The sequence below is a fragment of the Enhydra lutris genome, unplaced genomic scaffold, assembly GCF_002288905.1.
Source record: "Enhydra lutris kenyoni isolate GAN:26980312 unplaced genomic scaffold, ASM228890v2 scaffoldscaffold25, whole genome shotgun sequence".
NCBI lineage: Eukaryota > Metazoa > Chordata > Mammalia > Carnivora > Mustelidae > Enhydra > Enhydra lutris.
Window position 1 is genome coordinate 9,374,687 of NW_019154109.1, and position 20,122 is coordinate 9,394,808.

Sequence of the window (20,122 nt, forward strand, 5' to 3'; positions counted from 1 at the left end):
GGTTATCATTAGGTTTGTATGTAACATATTCTGCACATAGCAATCTATATTAAGTTGATGGTCATTTAAGTTTGAACCCATTCTTACTCCTCTCTTTCCCAGGTATATGGTGTCATATTTTATATCCTTTTATTTTTTGAATTCGTTGACTGATTTTTTTTTACATAAATATTCATTTTTATTGCTTTGTATTACCTATGTTCATACTGTCACTTTTGCTGTCTTCTCACTCGGAGTCCCCTTTAATATTTCTAGCATGGCTGGTTTAGTGGTCATGAACTCCATTAATTTTTGATTGTCTGGGAAATTATTTTTCCTTCTATTCTGAATAATGGGCTTTCTGGTTAGAATATTCCTGGCTGCAGATTTTTTGCATTCAGGACTTTGAATTTATCATGCCACTCTCTTCTGACTTGGAAAATTTCTGCTGAAAATCCCATGGTAGCCTTTTGGGTTTTCCCTTATATGTTACTGTCTTTTTGTTTGTTTTGTTTTGTTTTTGTCTTGCTGCTTTAAAATTTTTTTCTATATAACTATGCTTTGCCAATTTAATTATAATATGTCTTGGTATGGGTCTGCTTTTGTCGATTTTGGGGGGTTCTCAATACCTCCTGTATCTGGATATCAGTTTCCTCCCCAAGACAATGGACGTTTTCTGCTATTATTTCTTCAAATAAATTTTCTGCCCCCCCTTTCCTCTATTTTTCTTCTGGGAATCCTATAATATGAGTGTTGTTTTGTTTGATACAGTCACTGAGTTCCCTATGTCTATTTTTATTTTGCATAATTCTTTTTTCTTTCTTTTGTTCAGTGTGATTACTTTCTGTTACTGTCTTCTAGGTCATTCATTCATTCCTCTGCTTCTTCCAGTGTGCTGTTTATTCCATCAAGTGTGTTTCTCATTTTGTTTATTGAGCCCTTGATCTCTGCTATGTTATTCTTTATGTCTGGGTTAAAGTTCTCACTCAGGTCTTTGACTTTTTTCACAAGTCCAGTGAGTATCTTTATAATCATTACTTTAAATGATCTATCAAGCATATTGCTAATATATATTTTACTTACATTTCTGGCTGGGGTCTTGTATTGTCCCTTTATTTGGGACAAATTCTTCTTTTTTTTTTTAATTTTTCTAAATTTCTGTGCGTACTTCTTTTTTCAGAAAGTCAGCTACTTCTCCTGTTCTTAAGGGTAATGGCCTTATGAAGAAGAGGTTCTATACTGCCCTGCAGTGTTGTGACCTCTGTGTCCCAGGGCCTGACACTTCAGGGTGTTCTCCAATGTGGGCTGTATGCACACTGCTGTTGTGTCCTGACTGCCTTATCCTTTAGGCCAGTCATCTGCAGAGGCCCTCTTTCCATATTGTGGTCAGTATTTGGTCCCTGACCTGACTGTGGTGAGTTTTAACTAGGTGTTTGTGGTCTGCTTGCGAAATGAGACCTCTTATCACCATTCCTGGAATCAAGGGTCTCCAAACTCCCAGGCTGGGAGATGTGGTGGGGGCAGGGGTTTGGGTTGGTCTCCCAAAGGAGGAGTCTGGCTGCTCAGGGACTAAGGCACACATGACTGGAAGTGTGTTTCCATTGGAGCACAGGGAGTTGGGACTTGGTGCAAACAAGTTAGGTAGTGAGTGCTGGCCCTGTGCTGGTTCCCACAGGTGGCTCTGTGTTTATGTTGAAGGTCGGGGGTGGGGAGAAGGCACCTGCTAGTTCCTTTGTTCCCAAAGGGGTCTCTCTGGAGAAACTGCTTTTTTGCAACACACTCCTCACTGTGTGCCCCGGGTGCTTTTCAGATTATTCTTTCCAGCTGTATGTTCTCAGGCTGTTTGTTATCTTTTCTCCAAGTCCCAGTGCCCATTGACTGTCCCAGAGCCAAAAACACTGACCTTTAAGACCCTAGCCTTTAAATTCCACTGGTTTTAAGAATTATGAAATTTGGGCTCTCTCACTTTCCAAGACAATTGCCATGGTGACTCATTTCCCCATGTGCTGCCTTGTGTGTTAATCTGTCCCTTGCCTTCCTCTGTGACCATGGCTTTCTCCCTACCTCAGTGGCCACAATCCATTCCTTTCAAACTGTGTCTCTGTACATCTTACTTCTTCAATGTGGTCTCTCCATGACCTTTAGTTGTCGAATTTGTTCTGCCAGTCTTCAGGTTGATTTCTGGGGTATTTAGGATGATTTAATGGTTATCTAAGTGTATTTATGGGATGAGGGAGGCCTAGGATCCTCCTACTCCACTGCCATCTCCTTCCCTCCACTGCTGGTGTCACTTTATTATTACTGGCATCTTTGTGTTTCTTTTACTGTTTTCTTGACTAATACCTATCAGTTAACATTTATTTTGCTATATATGTATCAAGAAATTTGTATATCCATTCATACATACTTGGAAAAAATGAGGATAAGTATATGCGTTGGCAGAAATTAGAAAGTTGATATAAACGTTTTGCTACAGTTAATGGAAATGTGGGTTAGAAAACCATAAATATACTGGGATCTCAGCCCATGTACTTTACTTACTGAGAGAAATACATTCGGGAGGAGGGAACCAGTCATTCTCTGTACATGTCATTATAGTCTGCTTGTCTTGAAGACTGTAACCAGGATCACATTTAACTCTCACAGATTCACCTTGGGAATATTTTGCTGCAAGTCTTGGATAATCTCCATTTTTCAAATAATTGAAAATACATTGTCCTAAAAATCATAAAACCCATAAAAACATTTAAAATAATAAGTTAAAAACTATTTGTACAATATTTAAGCTATAACATCTAAGTATCCAAAAATAACATGCAGCTCAAGAAAAACTAAAGCTACTACCAAATGTCTAAAAAGATAAAATCAATATTTGATATTATTTATCTTCAGTTTTTGTAATTAAAATGTGTATGAATGATATGGGTGTTTTTGAAAAGCTTCTATCTTTATCTGTAAAGTGATTTTTATGAAGAGCTCCTTATAAAAAGAAAAACGTGTATGGGTCTTTTTGCTCATAAAACTCATCCTTTGGCCTTATTTTGTCATACAAGGCTTAATGGTACTCACTTATACATTTTTCTCCCTCTACTATTTGAAATATTTACAGATACACAATTGGAAAAAGGTTTACTTACTCTGGCATGGTTTTTCTGGGTCCCATCCTTTCCGTGTGCAAGTAATTTGTCCCTGATGATGTTTTGAAGGAGTCACAAAATTGGTATCACAGGTATAGGAAAAACGTACTCCTAATGCTGCTGGAAAGGGTGATGTAAACCTAAATCCAATGTGTAACTGTCCATGTTTTATTTCTGGAGCATCACAGGTCTTCACTTGCAATACAAAGAAAAGAAACAAAAACAGTATAAATAATGTTTTACCTTAATAAAAAAATCAAATTAGAAATGAATTGTTTAATTTCTTAAGGAATCTCCATGCTGTTTTCCAAAGTGGCTGCACCAATTTGCATTCCCATCAACAGTGTAAAATGGTTCCCGTTTCTCTACATTTTCTCTAACACTTGTTGTCTACTGGGTATTTACCCCAAAGATAGAGATGTAGTTAAAGGAAGGGCTATCTGTACCCCAATGTTCATAGCAGCAATGGCCATAGTCGCCAAACTGTGGAAAGAGCCAAGATGCCCTTCCACAGATGAATGGATAAAGAAGATATGGTCCATACATGCAATGGAATATTATGCCTCCATCAGAAAAGATGAATACCCAACTTTTGTATCAAGATGGTTGGGAATGGAGCAGATTATGCTGATGAAATAAGTCAAGCAGAGAGAGTTAATTATCATACCGTCTCACTTACTTGTGGAGCATAAGGAATAACATGGAGGACATTGAGAGTAGGAGAGGAGAAGGGGGTTGGGAGAAATCGGAGGGGGATATGAACCATGAGAGACTGTGGACTCTGAGAAACAAACTGAGGGTTTTGGAGGGGTGGGGGTTGGGAGGTTGGGTGAGCCAGGTGGTGGGTATTATGGAGGGCATGTATTGCATGGAGCACTGGGTGTGGTGCGTAAACAATGAATCTTGGAACATTGAAAAAATAAAGTTTAAATAAAAAAAAACCTTAATCTCTCAAAACAAACTGAGGGTTGCTGGGAGGTGGGGGGTTGGGATACAGTAGCTGGGTTATAGACACTGGGGAGGGTTTGTGCTATGGTGAGTGCTTTGAAATGTGTAAGCCTGATAATTCACAGACCTGTACCCCTGGGGCAAATAATACATTATATGTTAATAAAAAAACTTATGAGTACTAAAAAAAATATGAATTTCATGTAAATGTAAAAATAAATTAAAAATTAAAAAAATTGTTTCATTGGTGAATTATATCCTCTTATTAGTATAATTTCACTCATGGCAACAGGATTTCTAGGACAAGAAAAGTTGCAAAATTCAGAAGACAAGGATATGTGATGAAGTTATTGTTAATGAAGTTAAAATTATATCTTGTGTGTGATACGATATATAAACTTGTAGGAAGACTCTTTTTTTTAAATATTTTTTAAGATTTTATTTATTTGACAGACAGAGATCACAAGCAGGCAGAGAGAGAGGAGGAATCAGGCTTCCCACTGAGCAGAGAGCCCAATGTGGGTCTCAATCCCAGGACCCTGGGATCACGACCTGAGCTGAAGGCAGAGGCTTTAACCCACTGAGCCACCCAGGTGCCCCTGTAGGAAGACTCTTGAGGAATAAGACAGTACAGACCTATTTAATGAATTCTCCTTGAGTATGTATATCGTAGCCCTGATTGATTAAATGAGCATCTTGGTTGAGAGATGAAAATATTGATTTTCTTGTCCAGATCATCTATCTTCTTTTCCATTCTTTTCTGTTCTCAACTGAAATCAGAGCTCTGCCTTTCTTCTCAAACCAACTCAATGTAGGGAGATAGTGGTATTTTTTTTTTTTGTAAGTTAACATTCATTAACTTATTTTTCTATTTATTGTAAATGGTGTAAGAAATACAGAGAAACACAAAAATTTTCCATTTGCCACATTATACAGAAAAATAATGCCTGAAACCAGTCATTGAGGCAAGTTTTCCTCTTTTTATTTAATCAGAGAAATGGAGTAAAATATTTCTTTTTTTAAAAAAAGTATTATTTATTTATTTGACAGAGACTGAGAGATCACAAGTAGGCAGAGAGTAGGGGAGCAGGCTCCACACTAAGCAGAGAGCCTGATGTGGGGCTTGATCCCAGGACCCTGAGACCATGACCTAAGCTGAAGGCAGAGGCTTAACCCACTGAGCCACCCAGGTGCCCCTAAAAATATTTCTTAATATCTAAATAGTTAATTAAGATTATAGTAAGAATTTGATTGTTATTACTAATCTTAATTGGTGAATGAGATATTTTAAAATGTCATACATATGTCATAATATATATGACATATGTCATACATACGACATATTTAAAAATGTCATACAGAATATGTCATATTATATGTGGTATATTAGACACATATATTACATATATATCATATATAATGTGACACACATGTCATAGTATATATATATATATAGTGTATGTGAGGTGTTTAAAATGTCCTAATTACATAGTATGTCATATATACCATATATAGGAGATGTTTTCAAACATGTCATATGTCATAATATGTATATTTTAGGAGAAAAGTGAATATTTGATGCCACAATAGTTCGATTCTTTTAAAACACAATAAAAATGTCCTATTTTTATTGAGGTATAATATAATTGTATTTTATTGAGTTATTCTTATTTATTGAATATTTCTTACATATATGTTTAAGTGTTCTATTGTTTATAAGACATTTATGTATAATATTTTCTAGAAAAATTTTCCCTTTTTGTTGGATGATTTAGAGATAATCTAGTACTTTTAATACCAGAGTAAGATTAGGTTTTTTTTTCCATAAAATGATTTGTTTGCAAGGAATATTGACCAACACATGAACAAAATTTCCAACACACACACACAAAGTATTCATTATCATCTTTATATACTTAAGTTCACTGATCCATTTTCTTTTTTGTTTGATTAGAGAAATTTTCCAGTAGTTTCTGCAGACTTGTTACTTGGATTATACACTTTGAATCCTTTGCATATACTAATGTTTTTCTTTAATAAAGATTTTAAAAAAGATTTTATTATTTATTTGAGAGAGAAAGAGAGCGAGCATAAGGCAGGTGGATGGACACAGAGAAAAGCAGACTCCCCGTTGAGCAGGAACTAGGGATCATGACCTGAGCCAAAGGCAGAGGGTTAACCAACTGAGCCATCCAGGTGCCCCTTTAATAAGGATTTGTAAATGATGCCTTCTCTAGGTATAGATTCTTGGCCTACAGTCCATAGCTCTCATTGCTAGATCCCCCCTCTTTTCAAGCTTCCAATGTTGAGATTAAGATGCTCATTTACTCTTAATTTCTTTTAAGTAAACTTTTAAGGGTTTTTCCCTACTAATTTTGGAAGATTTAGATTATTTTCTCTCTATCCTTGAATGAATTTCATCATGATACATCAAGATGTGTTTCATTTAACAATAATTCTACCTTGTGCAAGCTTCAGTCTTTGGATTTGCAAGAACTGAGTCTTAAAGAATTCAACTAAATTAGCTGTGAAATTGTAAAGGAGAGATTTGAATCCTGGTGGTCTGATTTCAGAACAACTATGATTATCTACCTATTATGGTGTTTCAAAGGATATCAATTAAAGAAAACAGCCTGATGAGATTTCTTCTCAAAAGGTATACAAAGGGGATAAAGTTAAAAGTAAGTATTGGCTTGAACCTCTTTACTATATTCCTCTTTCATCTGGGCACACTTAAATATGTTTTTATACTCTAACAAGATCACCTCTGAAGCAAATATAATATTTCACATATAGTCTGATAAGCACTGACATTGGCAAGACTTAGAACAGCCTCATTCTACCTTAGACTTCTATCAGTGCAGGTTGTGGTCCCATTGTACTGGTGACTCTGTCATAGTTTTGACTGAAGCTAGTCTCAAAATAGATTAAAATATTCACTATTTTTTTTTAAAAGTAGGCTCCACACCCAGCATGGGGCCCAGTGTGGGGTCTGAACTCATGACACTGAGATCAAGCCCTGAGCTGAAATAATGAGTCAGACACTTAACCGACTGAGGCCCCTCAGACACCCCAAATAATCACTAATTTTAAAAGTATTTCTCATCTGTCTGTACTTGTACTTTGACCTAAGTCCAGGATCTTATAGGAGAATACATATAATTGATATCAGAAAAATATAAAGGCTCATAAAAGATTACTATGAATGATTATACAACATAGAAGAGATGGGTAAATTCCTAGAGCTATACAACCTACCAAGACTGAATCATGAAGAAATAGAAAATCTGAAAGACCAATTACTAACAAAGAGATTAAATCAGTAATCAAAAACTTCCCCAAAAACAAAAGTCTAAGAGCAGATGGCTTCACCGGTGAATTCTACCAACATTTAAAAAAAATTAATGCCAATCCTTTTCTAACTCTTCAGAAATATAGAAAACTAGGGAACACTTCTAAAGTCATATTATGAGGCCAGCATTACCCTGACACCAAAACCAGAGAAAGACACCAGAAGAAAAGAAAATTACAGGCCAATACCTGAAAAAATTAGGTGTAAAAATCTTCAACAAAGTATTAGCAAACTGAATTCAACAATACATTAAATGGGTAATACACTTGGATCAAGTAGGAATCATTTCAGGGGTACAAGGATGGTTCAATATCCACAAATCAATGTGATACACCACATTAACAAAATGAAGGATAAAAATCCTATGATCATCTCAATAGCTGCACAAAAAGCATTTGATAAAATTCAATAACTTTTATGATGAAACTCTTAACAAAGTGTACATGGTGTAGAGGGAACATACCTCTCAGTGTATAAAACCTATATATGACCAGCTCACACCAACCTTATATTCAATAGCAAAAGCTTTTCCTCTAAGATCAGGAGCAAGATACGAATGCTCACTCTCACAACTTTTTTTTGAACATAGTGTTAGAAGTCTAGCTAGAGTAATTAGGCAAGAAAAAGAAATAAAAGGCATCCACTTAGGAAAGAAGATGTAAAACTTTCACTATTTTCAGATGATGTGATATTATACACGAAAACCCCTAAAAACACCACCAAAACTTGTTTGAATTAATAAATTAACTCAATGAAATTGCAGGATACAAGATCAATGTACAAAAATGTGGTGTGTTTCTATACACTAATGATAAGCTATCAGAGATAGAAATTACTAAAACAATCCCATTTAAAATAGCATCAAAAGGATAAAATATCTAGGAATAAATGTATCCAAGGAGGTGAAAGATCTGTACCCTGAAACCAGAAGACAATGATGAAATAAATCAAAGACACAAATAAATGAAACATAGTCCATGTTCATGGTTTGGAAGGGTTAATATTATTATAATGTCCATACCACTCAAAGCAATCTATAGATTCAATGCAATTCCTATCAAAATTCCAATGACGTTTTTCACAGAAATAGAACAACCAACCCTAAAATTTGTTTGGAACCACAAAAGAATCCAAAGAATCAAAGGAATCTTGAGAAAGAAGAACAAAGCTGGAGGCATCATACTTCTTGGTTTCAAACTATATTACAAAGTTACCAAGTATGGTATTGGCATAATAGCAAACAAATAGCTCAACAGAACAGAATAGAGAGCCTAGAAATAAACTCATGCAGATAAGGTCAGATAGTTTATGACAAAGAAGCTAAGAAAATACAGTGGGGAGAGGACAGTCTCTTCAATAAATGGTGTTGAGAATACTGGACAGCCACATGCAGAAGAATGAATCTAGACCACCATCTACACCACATACCAAAACTAACACAGAATGGATTAAAGAGCTGAATGTAAGACCTGGAACCATACAACTCCTAGATGAAAAGATAGGGGATAAGCTCTTTGACATTTGTCTTGGCAATTATTTTTTAGATTTGACACCAAAAGCAAAGGCAACACAGGCAAAGCTAACAAGTGGGACTGCATTAAACTAAAAACTTCTGCATAACAAAGGAAACCATCAACAAACTGAATGGGCAACCTATTGAATAGGAGAAAATGTTTGCAAATCATTTATCTGATAAGGGGTAAATACTTTAAAAGCTCATACAAGTCAATAACAACAACAACAAAATCACAATAAGATATTAATTCACACTTGTTAAAATGGCTGTCAACAAACAGAAAAAAATAAGAAGTGTTGGTGAGGATGTAGAGAAGGGGAACTTTTCTGCACTGTTAGTGGGAATATAGATTGGTGCAGCCAATATGGGAACAGTATGATTTCTCAAGTAATTAATAGAACTACCATATAATCCAGCAATTCTACTTCTGAGTATTTATCTGAAAGAAAGGAAAACACTAACTCAAAAAGATATATGTACCCCATGTTCTCTGCTACATTATTTATAAGAGCCAAGATATGGAAGCAATCTTAAGTGTCCATTGCTGGATGAGTGCATAAGGAAAATGTAACACACACACACATAAACTATTCAGCCAAAAGAAGAAGGAAATATTGCCATTTGTGATGACATAAGTGGACTTTGAGGGCATTATGCTGAGTGAAATAAAGAGGACAAAGAAAAATACCATATGAGCTATATTTGGAATCTGAATATACCAAATTTTTAGATAAAGAGAATAGGATGGTGGTTGCTAAAGGCAAGGCACGGGGGGGTGGCAGAAATGCGCAAGGGGAATAAAAATGTCAATCTTCCCGGAATAAAATAATTAAATTATGGGGATGTAATGTGCAGCATGGTGACTCTAGTTGTTAATACTGCATTGTATATTTGAAAGTTTTTAAGAGAGTAGATCTTAAAAGTTTTCTCAAAAGGAAAAAAAATATTTGTAACTATGATGGTGATGGATATAACTAGAAATCTGTTTGTAATTATTTCACAGTATATACAAATATCAGATCATATTGCATACTTAAAACTAAGATAAAATTATATGTCAAGTATATTTCAATCTATCAATCAATATTTTCATTATAATTGTTTTACACATTAAAGTCTGTTTCATAGTGATGATGGGATCTTCTTTAAGTGTTTTTGATTTGAAAATTCATTCAGGACTTATGCCTAAAATTAATACTGAGACCGCTGACCTATTATTTGTATCATGACACTTTTTATTCATGTATTGTCCAGTTTAAGTATCGTATACCTTTACAACCAACTGTGGATATGTAAAGAAAATGGCAGAGGGAACATCTCCAGAAATAAAATACAGTACCTTGTTGAATTGAATGTCATTTTGTTACATGGGATGGCTTTAGAAAATTCCACAGTGTCTTCTCCTCCCTCCAAAATGTTGAGTCTAATTCTCTTCCCCTTGAGTATGGTAGACTTAGACACTCCCTTCTAGAGACCAGATATGGTTAAAGGGACAATGTTCATAAAAGGTATGAGGGTTCCATCTCTCAGACCATGAGCTCTGGAGAAAGTTAGCTGTTGTTCAAGTAGACTATGGGGATGACCACGTGGTAAGGTATTGAGGCTTCCTGCCAAAAACCTGATGAGTAAGCCATCTTGAAGGCAGATCCTCTAGCCCAGCCAAGCCATCAGGTGACTGTAGTCGGGGTCAATATTCTGACTACAACACAAGAAGTGTCTGGCTCAGAAGTAGCTATCTAAGCCACTCCCAAATTCCTGACGCATAGAAACTTGGAAATGATAAAAGTTTGTTGTTTGAAGACAATGTATTTTGAGGGGAATTTGTTACACCGAAATAAATAATACATTCTAGTCTTACCAAATGTTTTAGTTCAGATATTAAAATTACTTTAGAGAAATTTATGTTCATACACATGCATATTTAACATTAAATAGCAAAAAGTAAAGAATTTTTAATATTCAAAACCATGTTTTTGATCCTGCTTAGAATTGCTTACTTTGAAGAGAAAAGAATATCTCTGAAGCCTCTGCTTTACATACAGGGTAAGGCAAATATTTGGATTTATTGTGTCCCCATTTTTGTTGTTGTTTAAGAGACAGTAATTTCAGAATTAAAAAGCAGGTCAAGGTATGAATGGAACTTACAAGAACATTTTGGAGGAGGTTCCCAGCGTTTATCAGAACATCTTGCTTTATTTCTACCAGTTGGATAAAAGTTCTTTTTACAGTAATATGTGATTTCATTTCCAGGTCTGTATTGGATGGCTTTTGGTGTGTAGTCACCATTTGGAATATAAGGAGGACCACATACTACTTCTGAAAAAGAAATAAGGACATGTGGATAATGTTGAAATCACCACCCATTAAAATAATCACATACATAAAAATAAAGGAAGCTGGATATTTTTTTTGTCCATGTCACAGCACAAAAGGGATTAAAATAGTCTCATATTCTTCCCACCATAATCACTCATGTCCCACCACTATATCTCTCATCTGATATATCTGTGCCCCTTGGACTTTTCTCTCTCTCTCTCTTTTATGATTTTATTTATTTGAGAATGACAGAGTAAGAGAGAGAAAGCACGAGAGAGGGGAGGGTCAGAGGGAATAGCAGAATCCCTGCTGCATGGGGAGCTTGACTTAGGACTCCATCCTGGGACTCCAGGATCATGACCTGAGCCAAAGGAGATGCTTAACCAACTGAGCCATGCAGACTCTTGAAACCTCTTTCTCCAAGTCATCACATACATCATGATATTTCATATGTGGCAATAAATTCATGACATATCACTTCGACTATTCTTTCCAACTGTTCTTCAACTGCCTTGACATCTGTGGCTCTCATTCAGACTCTTAAAAAATATTCCAGGACTCTCCTTTCCAGACACAGTAGGACTGCATATCCCTACCCATTTGAAATAGACATGGCCCTATGATTTGCATAGGACAATGAAATAAGTGTAAAGTATCATGTTTTCCTTCAGGGAGGAAGTTTAAAAAGCCATTCTGTGATTTTTATTTTTTTTTAATATTCTCTTCTCCATAGCTGCAGTGATTAGGGAAAGCCATGGAAAGATGATGTCTCTATCCCTTGGTTCGTACAGTGAATATAATGAACAGAATCCCTTCAGACCTACATTGGAAGTGAGCATAAATAGGAAATTAACTTATGTCAAAATAAAGTTGGATTCAGATTCTGAGGTCTTACTTTAAAGTAGGTAACTTCATTGAAACCTGGAATGATGATTTAGTCTAATGTTCATTGAACTTGGAATGATGATTTATTCTAATATTTATACAGGACAAGGGGACTCATCCAAAGTAAGTGGTTTATAAATTATATTTTGATGACTGGATAGATAACTTAAGTATCTAATATTTTGGTGGGGCTCTGGAAGTAAAACACGTGACAGAAGTTAATGCCAGAGGACTTGTGCACCCATTTTCTTTGTGTAGGAACCATGAATGCCATGAAGACAAACAGCTGGACCCCACACACCAACAGCTGAACATGGATCTAATGTGAGTGATTATTGTTCTGTGTTCATTAACCTCTTCATAAAATATTTTCTTAATAATGCCTGAAAATGGAGGTCGCTCAATTGTAGGAGGGTATATTTTCCAAGGAGCTGTTTGTGAACTCAACCATTTTTTTCCCCTTGTGGGGGAGGGGGTTCCTGGCTGGTTCAGTCAGCAGAGCATGTGATACTTGATCTCAGGGTTGTGAGTTCAAGCCCCATATTGGGTGTAGAACCTACTTAAAATTAGAAAAAGCCAACCAAAAATTTCTTTAAAGAATAAAATCAACTCAGAAGCTAGCTCTAGTTTTTGCAGAAGAGGATCATTGAACAAGGTGTACATGTAATTATGAATCATATGATTAAAAAGTTCCGAGGGCTCTTAAGAGTTCAACTCTTCTTACCATCTCCCCACCCACCCTGGCCCACAGTATGAAAATATATGTAAAACTCACCCTTTTAGAAAGGCACTCGACCTCTGATTTTATGTTACTTGTTTCACTCATTGCTGCAGCTCTCAACATAAGTTGATTCACTCTTTTCCATAAATGTGTGCAAATATCTCAACACAGTTGTTACCATGCTAAGCTGTATCTTCTTGCTCTTTTCATATGATTTCTTAAACTCAACTATCTACATTCTCTCTTTTAGGTCTTGGTTTTGAAACCACCTCTTTTAAAATGAGGTAAGCTAAGCAGAACACAATATTCCAGACATAACTTTTGGTGGGCACTAAACACAGTTGAGAAGGATCCTAGCTCTGTACAACATCCTTCCATTCTGAAGCCTAAAAGAGTTTTTGTTTTTGTTTTTTCCCCCCAATATCATCATCACTGTTGATTCATATTAGGTCTATGGTTAATGAAATCTCCAGTTACTTCCACTTAATGCCATTTTGTCAATGGAGGGTTTCCTCATCTGGTATTAATAAAATTTACTTTTTAAAGCAAAATTATGGGGTTTACAAGAACAATCTGGGAGGTGTATATAGCTGGGAATTAGGAAGCCCATTACAACACTGGCTCTGATCTAGACTTGCTTTTTGACCACAGACCAACTACTTAATGAGCTATTGAATGTCTCTCATCCTTTTATCTCTGTCTTGAGAATGAGAGAATTATACTAATTGATCTCAGAATGGGCACTGCACACAAAATGTTAAGTATATTGTCTTTATAATCATTGATTTCTATAAACATTAATACTCCACTGTGAGAAAAAAAATAAACTGCTTAACTACAAGGAGTATATGCATGAAGACAACTTACAAACTATACGGCAAAATGTATAGAAAAAATATAACATCACCTTTACATGAAGGACTTGGAGTCCACCCAGATTTAGTACATACAGCATCTCCTCTATCACTGTATTCATAACCACTGTTACATTTATATTGAAGTCGTTCATTTTCCTTGTAAACTTGCTTCGGAGAAGAAGACTGTCCATTTGCAATTTGTGGCTTTTGGCAGGAAATTTCTAAATGGAAGGGATTAAGTTCCAAAATGTTTGTTGTATATTAAATGATCTTGTCAAAGACATAGTTATATTTAGAACGAATTCTGTTTCCATTAGGCAAATCAGGCAACCAATCAAAATTTCTAACATCATTGAAAAGTAACTGACTTGTTTTTTGCGGCATCACTATCCATTCAAATTTTCTGTCTAAAAAAACCCCAAAAAACAAAAAACAAAAACTGGCATCATCTTTGACCCCATCTTCTCTCAAACATTTCCCCCTGGGATTATAGCAACAGTAACTAATTTCCCAAATCCAATTTTCCCATCTTTCTAATCTGTTTTCCTGTTTGTAACTTAATGGCCTTTTTCTTGTCCCTTCATTGCTCCATTTAAAATCCTCCATTGATTCCCAATTCAGTCTGAGTAAAAGCCAAACTTTTCAGCATGACATGGAGCACTTTAGAACCTTCTACTGGCCTATCTTCAGTTCCATTACTGACTTACCCCTACTTGCATCCTACATGTTCCCCAAGCACATGAGAACAGGGGAGACTCATAGTCACAAAAGGGTCCTTGTATTTGTACTTTCCTCTCTGTGTGTTCCCATGACTGGTATGCTTTCCCCTTCCTCAACTTCATTTGAATAATATACCTCAGTTATTCCAGGGAAGTTTCACTAACCACAGAAGTTAAGTTTTAAGAAGGAAACCCTGTCTGCGAACCTCTAGAACATATAGTATTTGCTGTGCTGAATATAAATAGGTTTACCATCACTGATTTGAGGAACTGGTTTTGTTAGAAAGAGTTTTGAAGAAGAGGATGCTTTTCTCTGCATCTCACTGTTGGATAGCTAGACTAAGACAGTGAAAATAATCAAGAGATTTTAGATAATGTTAAAAATAGATACGGCAGAAATTTCTTTTGCACAAGTACTGGTAAAATGAAGTATGGCACTTTTAAATAAATTGATCATAATGTTTCATTACAAAAGCCCAGTCATCAAACTGGTCATGATATACCGGTTAGCAGTATCATAACTAAAGAAATCTTGACTTACAGTTTACTATAGAACTTTTTTTAAAGGCAAAAATTTATTTAGTGGATGCAATTCAGTTCCACATACTTATCTAAACCTGCAGTGTATATATAAACCAGGACCCTTTTCTAGAAGTATTATTCAAGCACAGAAGGTCATTGCGATTCCTCAGTGGAAATAAATAATGATATTTTCACTTTTCAAATGAAAAGAAAGTCTATTCTATAGACCAATATAAAAAATTGCTGACCAGTAGGACCTTATTAAATTTTATTAATATTATTAATTAATATTAAAAATTGCCCTCCCATACTTGTGCAGACCACTCTTCTATTTGAGCATGAAAACCAATCATAATTTAATTATGGTTAAGACCACAGACTTTGGTTTCAGATGATCAAGGTTTGACTCTTAACTCTGCCATTTATGCCATGATAACCTTGGTCATGGGATTTAACTTTTTTGCACCACAGTTTCCTTGATTATAAAACAGAGTATAGTGCATAAATCACAGACATTTTGAAAGTAACATGGAATGATATATGTAAAGAACCTGGATCAATTACTGGCAAATAGTAAGTCCTCAATAAGTATTAGGTATTAGTGTTATTCATATTCTTAAGGATGCACAATATATGAGAATGCATATTTTCATGAGAAAAACTAAAATCAATCCCATGAACAGTAAATGTATCTTACCTACACATTTTGGTGTTTCTCCACTCCAAACACCATTTGCTGAGCAATGAATTTCTGCAGGCCCATCAAGCTTGTAGCCTGCGTTACAGTGAAAATGTACTACTTGTCCAAAAGTATAGTCTTGGTCTTGTTCCAACGCAGTACTGGTAAGTCTCCCATTCTCTGGTTCTGTCACTGGTAAACACTTAACAACTGAAAAAATAAATAAAATTTTTCCCAATAGAATTTAACAACTTTACTATGAAATGTATGTATATATTCACATAGATGGATAAAATCATCAGCAAAGTAAGATTGGGGAAATTACTTAATTCTTTTAAAGAAGCATTTGATAAAACTGTTGGATATAAAGGCTAGTAAGTTAAAAAAAAACAATAAGCTTCTCTCATTCTTTTCTGTGAGAGTGGACAAAGAAAATTACTTCTTTGAATGACAGTTTACATTGTTATAGTTAACAAACAAGTGTTTCTTAAATAATTGAAAAATATAAAGCTTGGGATAAACAAAAATTTTCACCTAAACTCCAGAATAATATAATGCTGTATTCCTAAAAGATATAGAAGCAAACTTTCTGATTCTATTTATTTCAATAGACAGATAGTACTTAATTTTCCTTCCTTTTCCATGTCAGTGCTCAAAGTAATTTGAGTAATCCTTTTGATTTTACTTAATATTTTCCAATATCTCTTAGGTTATGCCATTTTAACTTGATTTTATAGTGGGATCATCCAGGGTAGAATTAAAATGGAAATTCTATGGTTATCTCCCTGTCCCCCTGCCCTATTACCCAAGAGATGCTGGTTTAGTACGTTTTTAGTAACCAAAATTTTCAACTTTAAATAAACACCTCAGGTGATTACAGCTTAGAAATTTCTTTTTTTTTTTTAAATTTTATTTTTTATAAACATATATTTTTATCCCCAGGGGTACAGGTCTGTGAATCGCTAGGTTTACACACTTCACAGCACTCACCATAGCACATACCCTCCCCAATGTCCATAACCCCACCCCCCCTCCCAACCCCCCTCCCCCCATCAACCCTCAGGTTGTTTTGTGAGATTAAGAGTCACTTATGGTTTGTCTCCCTCCCAATCCCATCTTGTTTCATTTACTCTTCTACCCCCTTAACCCACCAAGTTGCATCTCCTCTCCCTCATATCAGGGAGATCATATGATAGTTGTCTTTCTCCGATTGACTTATTTCACTAAGCATGATACCCTCTAGTTCCATCCACGTCGTTGCAAATGGCAATTGAGGAGAACACAGGCAGCAACCTCTTCGACCTCAGCAGCTTAGAAATTTCTTAAAGCATTTAGATCTTCATTCCACATTTCCATAGATGAAAGATCTTTCATTCTCTTCTTTAGGTAACAGGATTTTTGAGTGATCCCATTTCTTCTTCCTCCTCCCTGCCCTCCTCCTCTCCCCTCCTCCTCATGGTTCTCCTCCTCCCCCTCTCCCTCTCCACCTCTCCCTTCCTTCCTATATCCTTTCCTCTGTTACTCCTCCTTCCCTTTCCCTCTTGACTTATTCCTCAGCATGGAACTAAGAAAGACTATTCTGACTCATTTCTCTTATTTCCATGATGACTAGAGAGTGGGATTACTAGCTCAAAATTTGGAAATAAGATTTACATTTTCTCATTCTCATTCTTTGATTTACGAGTCACTAAGAAAAAGCAGAGCTCTCCCTCACTTCTCGTCTCTTTTCAATAAGACTAAGACCACAGGAAAATCTTCCTTGTCACACAAGAGGGGAGAAATGTCTAAATCATGTTCTTCACTTCAGCTGTTACCCGAGATCCTTGCATTTGTGTGGTTATTGGGTGAGAAAATCTTCATTAATAAAGCTGAAATTCTGATACTTGTGTTTTTTTTCTAGTGGTTAGAATCCAAAAGGAAAAGAAAATAGGTTTTAGATTCCCTAATCTCAAATACTTAGACTATTAGATCCGATGAGTCTGTATTTATATTTGGTTAATGAAACACAAAATAATGCCTAGGTATTCATTCTGTACTATATTAGAAGCAACAAAAATACTTTAAGTAAAAATATTTAATTACAAATTATAAGGATATTTTAATGTAAGACATCTCAAAAAATCTTTGATGTTTGAATATATTGATAAATCAATTTTACGTATACCTTCACAAAGAGGAATATCATTGGACCATCCATCTGGTTCACACTCACGGAAATTAATCCTACCTAGCAACTGATACCTGAAAATAAAAAATAACAGAGTGGTGAGCTAATGTGTATTTATATGCAATTTTGATTCCATTCTGAATGTCCAGAAACTCCATTTCAGAGAAAATTAACAGCATACGCATTTCCTTCATTCCTTCCTTCCTTCCTTTTTCCTTCCTTCCTTCCTCCCTTCCATCTTCCCTCTCTCCCTCCCCTCTTCTTTCTTTTCCTTTTCTTTCTTTCTTTTCTCTTTCTTTTTCTTAAATTTCTTTCTCTCTTTCTTAAATTTCTTTTCTTTCTTTCTTAAGCTTCTTTTTTCACTTAAGAAAGGCCCTCAAGTCCTCAGGCACATGGACTTGGAATAATCATAATCCTTGGTTCATAACACAAACTCATTATGATTTTGTGCACAATATCCTTTTATCTTTTCACTGAATCAGTCAATTAGTTACACTGAACAATGTTATAACCTCCTTGAACCCAAACCCAAAACCAGAAACATGGTAGTAATCAAGAGCTAGCAATATATTACCTTCCTCCAGTTCTGTTCTATACTCCTACCCTCCACAATTATGATATTTGTGAAACATTTTGGACTTTTAACCTAATCAAGGATAGCACTAGCCCAAATTTCTTAGCATGTGGTTTATTTTTTATTTTAAAATTTTTATTATTTTTAATTAATTAACTTTTTCCAGAGTGTAAGTCATCGAGACAAGTCTGTATATATAACCTATTTAATGTCAAATTTATCTAACTGTGATAACACATTAAGCCCATCCTTAAAAATCTACAATGCTTTACTTGAATGAGATATCCTTGGGACAGATGCAAAATGTACAATCATTACCAGATGCTTTAGATCAAGGTAAAGCATCCTTCTTAATATTACAGTGAACAGCCAGAGGTAAAAACTTTTTCTCAAAAACAAAATAATGGACAGCACTTTGATAAACCCAAGAGAGATAATTTTGAGAACAGAATTTTTATAAACTTCTAGATAACTATACCTCGACAATTATTTCCTTTATCTGCATATAAGGATTGTTTCACCCATTACACAAGAAAAGAAAAACTTTCTCCCTCAAAAAATAAGCTTTATTTGAATGATATTGATTTGTTCCTAACTTTCTAAAGGAAGAAAACATTTCAATAGATTCAATGAGAGTCACAGAACTTGAAGTCAAACATTTACTCTATGACTCTGTTATATAAAGGAAAAACAATTGGCTATTAAAATTCCTTCTCTGTCTCCTCTCCTTGTAACCCCTTCCAACATGGAATGTATATTTCCGGAAACCGACCCATTTCCCCAAAGCTCTTTCAGGAATTCTGCAAAATGCTACACAAAACTGCCTAAGGCCCATATATATAGGGAAAGAGGGAAGAAAAAGAGATTGTCCAAATGTGGTTGGGGAAAAGTAACAGCTCATGTTTCTGCAATCCCAGCCAGGCAAAATACCAGAAAAACTTTTTGTAGAATCCTTCCTTAAAACTACCCACCTCTAGGATACTGAAACTGGATATCCATGTTGAATATCCTGATAAATGGCTAGTATTCAGCTAAATTGGTACTCAGAAGAGAAAACTGGATGAGGACAAGGGGTCACAAAAGGGTCAGTTGACTGGCAGAACAATAGGCACAGTAAAGTCGTTCTACACTGATTCCACAGCTGGGTCAAAAGAGTTACAGTCCTTCAAAGAGGTAAAATAATCCCTCAAAAATATTAAAAATAGCATGCAATAATGATGCTTGCTTATTTGTAAGGTCCAAGAACTTTTAATTCACTGATGAATATCTAGTCCGTTTTGGAGGCCCAAGGTGAACAGTGGAGATTGTTCTCTTAGAGAGTCCCTAGCAGAGTTTACCCATAATTTACACAAGCAGAAGAAAGCAAAGATGAATTAAGCAGAGTCAGAGTCAGAGGTTAATATGTGGAAAATTTCTTTTATCAAATTATAAATATTTTTTATTACTGAGATTTAGGGAATCTAGTAGAAAGAGTCTATGAGTTTTGACCCCTTCTTTTTTTTTTTTTTGAAGATTTTATTTCTTTACCAGAAAGAGAGACAGGAAGAGAGAAATAGAGAGTGTGAGAGCACAAGCAGGGTCTACGGTAGGCAGAGGGGGAAGCTGGCTCCTTGCTGAACAGGGAGTCCCACTTGGGGCTCGATCCCAGGACTCTGGGATCATGACCTAAGTGGGTAGGTAGAGGCTTAAACGACTGAGCCACCCAGGTGTCCCGAGTTTTGACCCCTTTTGCCAGGTCAGATGTGGAACC

At 35.5% G+C, this 20,122-nt stretch overlaps 1 protein-coding gene across 1 annotated transcript in view; it reads right to left on the reverse strand.

The window, feature by feature from the left end:
- LOC111150965 (complement factor H-like) overlaps window positions 1–20,122 on the reverse strand; it is a 76,538-nt gene that overhangs the window by 36,616 nt on the left and 19,800 nt on the right. The window contains exons 4-9 of the mRNA XM_022508653.1: window positions 17,796–17,872; window positions 15,650–15,841; window positions 13,762–13,932; window positions 11,078–11,248; window positions 3,117–3,311; window positions 2,521–2,697 (exon numbers count right to left, since the gene is read on the reverse strand). Of these exons, the coding sequence (XP_022364361.1) occupies window positions 2,521–2,697; window positions 3,117–3,311; window positions 11,078–11,248; window positions 13,762–13,932; window positions 15,650–15,841; window positions 17,796–17,872 (983 nt within the window). The remainder of the gene's footprint in view (window positions 1–2,520; window positions 2,698–3,116; window positions 3,312–11,077; window positions 11,249–13,761; window positions 13,933–15,649; window positions 15,842–17,795; window positions 17,873–20,122) is intronic.